A 5,170-nucleotide genomic window follows, 5' to 3' on the forward strand; every position below is an offset into this window, starting at 1 on the left:
ATTTCGCCAATATATACAAAATCCGTCGGTTGATCAGCTGCATCAAATCTCAGAGCTACAGACAAACACCATTCATAAGTCCAAAATAGGCATTTATAACCTATCACAGGTGTGCTCGAAGAATACTGTCGGAGCATGTATTAGTAGGTCGAGCTCTGTTGTGAAGTGTGTGTGGTGCACACTAACTGCGATATGCTCAAGGCGTTAGACAAAAGGAGCTCGCAGATAATTCTGGTTCAGTCGAGAATACACCTTCTGTCCGAGAGGTGGCTTTTACTGCCCCAGTGTGCGTGTCCGTGTCCTTGGATTGCTTCTCTGCGTGTGGTGCTGGCAGTGCCAATCTGCTCAGGTAATGAGCCCAAGATTCTGTGTGAGCATCTACGAGTCTATATAAGGTTACGCGAGGATGTCGAGCGGCACATTAACAACGAGTGCAAGTACTGGAGTTGTGGGTTCGTCGTCCATAACGTCGCAAACAGCTTCAGCCATGACTGGAACTAGCACAGGAACTGCTGGAGTAAATGGACCAGTGTCTGGAGCGTCTTCCGGAATATCCTGGAGCTTTCCCACTTTCTCCACTGTGTCAGGTGTTGGTGGGAGTGGTTATAGAGCTGGGGACTTCAATTTGGGTGCATTTCCGACTGGCCAAGCTGGGCTAGGTCCTGGATTTGGCCCTACTAGCATTGGGTTTGGTGGGATCCTGAATATGGGTTTCCTCGTACTGTACCAGTCAAGATGGATAATGTACCAAAAATGAAGGGCAGTTTTGTCTGTATGCTGTGCACCTTCGAACAGTTTTGACTCGAATGGATTGCTGGAGTGTTGTTGATGACAAATTTGATCGAAGAGATCCATTGCTGCAGCAGGTGTTTAAGGTCAAGGATAACATGGCGCGCGTGAAGCAACTTTGTCGGGAGTTCCTGCATTTGATGCTGATATGATCTGCCAGGAGGAGACAGCTCAAGCGATGTGGAACCGCTTTATAGATGAGACGACAAAACGTGAATATTCCAACTATATATTTGCTCGTGCTGAGTTCTATTCCAACGTGTACACCCCGGATAAGACCATGGATCAATGGTTGCGTGCAATGGAGTCGCAACGTCGTTAGCTTCTGCATTATGGCAAGCGCGTTACTGATGACAATTATGCAGAGACGTTGCTTGGTCACGTCGCTCGCACGCATCGTCATGTTGTACGACAATTCTCTAAGCATTACGTGGTTGGACGTGATGTTTGAGCAGACCGACCTGGTCCTACAGCTACCCAAGTGATGAATGCTTTGCGTGCCGAGTCAGCTCTCGATGATAAGTTTGGCATTGATGAGCCAAAGCCGGCTGGTGCTGCTGCGTGTGGGAAGCAGTCTGCCCAACCCAGCCAGCAGAAGCCGCCTGACAAAGGCAAGCGCAAACGTAGTGGTCGAGGAGGGAAGAAGAATTTCAAGCAAGGGAGCAAGCCGAGGAAGAAGGCTGGTGAAGGGACTAATCAAGACAAGCAGAAGACTCGAACTTGCTATCACTGCGGTGAAGTGGGGCATTTGAAACCGAATTGTCCTCACATAAATAATTTGTCTGATGATGGAATTGCGGGTGCTGGTTCTGCAACGTCTGAACAAAAGCGCTGGCAGAATAAAGCTGGAAACCAAGATAAATTAAAGAGGAAGAAAGTCAATGCAGTTGATCGTATTCCTCGTGGGGCTACGCTTGTTGGCTCGATTTTAGACTCGCGTGGAGGTGAAGTCGAGTTTGCTTTAGACTCTGCAAGTGATGTGCACGTCTGCAATCGGCAAGACTTGCTGTCGCAGTTGCAGCAGGATACTGCGCACGTATTTCAAGGAACGATGGCAAGATGTCTGACAATGAGCAAGTTGGACATGTGCAGCTTCGCCACACCAAAATGTGATTCTTAATTTGAGTGGTGTGCTGTTCAAGCCTTCGGCACCTGATAATTTGCTTAGTCTGGATGTACTTGAGAACGATGGGTGGACATTGAAGTGTGATCTCCGTGATTCGGATCGAGTGGCTTGGCTGTCCAAAGGACATTTGCAAGCAATGCTGGTGAAGCCTCGCGGCAGGTACCGTTTGAAGACTACAGCAAATTATGTGTACCATGTCCCGTCGGTATCGTCGGTGCAGCAACGTAGTGATACAGCATCGTTGACGCTCTGGCATTTCCGATTCGCTCATTTGAATGTTCCTACACCAAAGCAAATGGCTCGTAAGCAAGTTGCAGTTGGAATCGGTTCGGAGCTGATAGAAGACAGTGATATTCCATGCTGGAGTTGTAAGTCCGCGAAGATGACTTGAATGTCTTACAAGAAGGCGAGGACTCGCCGTGCAACTAGACCTTTCCAGAAGCTCATGTCAGATATGTGCTACATGGATATTGCTACGTACCGTGGCTACTCACATTTCCAGCTTGTACAAGCTGAAGCAAGCCGGTACTTGTGGGGCTTCCTGATGAGAAGAAATGAAGATGCCTTTGGCGTCGTGATAGCGTATGTCAAATGGTTGTTGGCCCAGGGAGATAAAATCGAGGTCTTCAACTCTGAACAAGGCCGTGAACTGCTCAACAACCAATTGGTTACCTTTCTCACTGCTCATGGAGCTGAGTATACCTGGCCAAACGGGTACAATCCTTAGGGAAATGGGCTGGTAGCGAGGATGAATGGTACTGTAGCGGCTCAGGTGCACTGTATCTTGATGACTGCAAACATGCCGGACCTTATGTGGGGAGAGGCATTTAGATTTGCTGACGAGGTCAGGAATATTTCTGCAACGAAGCCTTTGAACGGCGAGACGCCCTACTTCAGGCGCTTTGGTGAGCGGCCTGATGTCTCCAAGTTGCGGACTTGGGGCTGTGTGGTGCTCGGGTTCACGCTGAAGAAGCTTCACAAAAACAAGCTGGAGAACCCAGGCAAGCCTGGTTTATTTATAGGCTTTGCTAAACATTCTGAACGCTTTCGAGTACTAAGTTTGCACACCGGCAACGTCCAAGAAGTACGCTCTGTGGAGTTTCAGGAAGACTGTGGATCGCAGCTTTGTGAAGCGTCTACTCAATAATCCTTATGGACGAGGACGACCCCGTACTTTGCCTACATTGATTCCGTTTGTCCATTTGTCTGTGACGTCTACAATGAGTGCTGATCGGGATGTCTCCTCTGATTATCCTTTTTCCAAGCGCTGCCGTTACGACGGTGATACTGCTACCACTACTTTTCACACAGAAAATTCTCCGGTTTGTTCAGGTACGCCTGGTACATTTCCGTTGAGGGATGACGAGGTGGCTCCTGCTGCGGTGGGAAGCGAGCAGTTGTCAATGAGGCTTAATACACCTCGTGGCAAATGAGCTCAAATGCATATCGATAAGGTGGGCACGACCTGTGGGCTTTGTCTGAAAGCAATCCCGCGGTTGGTCAGCTACCTACGATATCAATATCAGTGGGGGAAGTAGAGGTTGGCGGTGAAGGTCAACAGGAATTTGATCTCGTATCAGCTGATGAAATAGATGATCTCGAAGAGAAAAGGCCGATTGGATCTGGCGATCCAGCTATTCCGATGAATGATGTGCCTAGGGCTCTCAGTGACAGCGGGAGTGGCGAGGATGAAGCTGAAGCAAGTGATACAGCTAAGTCGTTTCGAAGATCGACAAGGGTTCGACACCCGAATCCTCGCTATAAAGACAATGAAGCTGACATTCCTGCAAGTTTGATTGTTGAGGCCGTCAATCTGGTGATGGAGCCACAAACTGTGCAAGAGGCGTTGAATTCGCCTGATGCCGACAAATAGATTGAAGCATTAGATAAGGAGTATCATGATCTTGTGGGAGCTGGTGGAAAGGCCCAAGAACAAGAAGGTGCTGACAAGCAAGTCGGTGCTTCCGAGGAAGCGTGATGTACATGGAAATTTAGTGCGTCATCGTACTCGAATCACTATTAAAGGGTGTCAGCAGAGCTATGGAGTTGACTTCTGGAAGACATACTCTCCAGTGGTGGCTTAGGAGGCAGTGAAGTATGTCTTGCTGCTAGTGCTGAACTTGGGACTTAGGCCCTTGTTCAAGTGGAGAACGCGTTCTGAAAAAGAATATAGCCTGGGATTTTATTGGCTGAAATTTAAACGGTACAATGTACCACTTAAAAAATTGACGTTCTGAAACACTTGTTCTGGGAACTTCTCAAGCAGGTGTTCTGCCCTCAGCACATTTGTGCCATGGACGACGTCACGGCCGCCATTTTAGCAGTAGTAGTAGCTGCAAGCGTGAGCGCAGTCATTGCCACGGCAGATAAGCGCGGTTTACGACGGCCACCCAAAGCCCGAAGGACGTTTAACACTCGAGCATTCGATACAGCTCTCTGCACCCCGGGAACAGGGTGGTTCCACGACAAGCTTCGGTGTGACAAGAAGCCTTTCCTACGTATCTACCAGTTAGTGCACGCTGCGTGGGGCCGTGAGCCCGGCCTCAACACCAAGACCCCCGTCATTAAGCGCGTGGCGCTCACGATGCTCTACCTGGCCAAGGGTGGCACCATGGACCAGGCTGCAACGGCGCTGGGCATCTCCAGGCCTCGTAGTGTAGTCTACATTAACGATACCCTGGACGTGCTCAGCGCCATGGCGAAATCTATTATCTCCATGCCGCCAGCAGAGGAGCTGGCAGCTGTTGAAGATGGCTTCTACGCTACGGCCGGGTTTCCCGACACCATTGGCGCCGTCGACGGTACTCTCGTCCGTATTGCGCGCCCACAGGACTTTGAAGGCTGGTACTGCCGCAAGAATTTCCCTGCAGTAAATGTGCAAGCTATCGTAGACCACCGTGATCTGTTCCGGTCCATTTCCATTCGATCGGGGTCAAACAACGACCAATCGCTCTGGAATGGATCGGGGGTGAAGAAAAGGTAAGGTTCAGGCATTTTATTGTCAACATTAAATCTAATTTTGATTGATGCATTTGTAGGATTTCTAGCTACGTGCCTCCTGGAAAGCATTTGCTGGCGGATGCCGGCTACAAAATCTGGGGTCATATGTTGACCCCGTTTCCGGAGGCAGACGCTATGCAAAATCCTCGAAAGAGGCGATACAACTAGGCCCATTCCAGGACTCGAATCGTCGTAGAGTGTGCCTTCGGGCGTTTAAAAAACCGCTTCCGCGTATTGCTGGGCAAACTGGAGCAG

At 49.5% G+C, this 5,170-nt stretch overlaps 1 protein-coding gene across 1 annotated transcript; it reads left to right on the plus strand.

The window, feature by feature from the left end:
• Positions 1-4,499: 4,499 nt before the first annotated feature.
• On the plus strand, positions 4,500-4,962 carry PITG_21642 (uncharacterized protein; the record flags this gene model as incomplete). Its single annotated transcript, XM_002894793.1, has 2 exons — positions 4,500-4,883; positions 4,954-4,962. The coding sequence occupies 2 exons, from the start codon at positions 4,500-4,502 to the stop codon at positions 4,960-4,962; spliced, it is 393 nt and encodes a 130-aa protein (XP_002894839.1).
• Between the last annotated feature and the right edge of the window lie 208 nt (positions 4,963-5,170).

This window comes from Phytophthora infestans, genomic scaffold (assembly GCF_000142945.1).
Source record: "Phytophthora infestans T30-4 supercont1.454 genomic scaffold, whole genome shotgun sequence".
Lineage (NCBI taxonomy): Eukaryota > Oomycota > Peronosporomycetes > Peronosporales > Peronosporaceae > Phytophthora > Phytophthora infestans.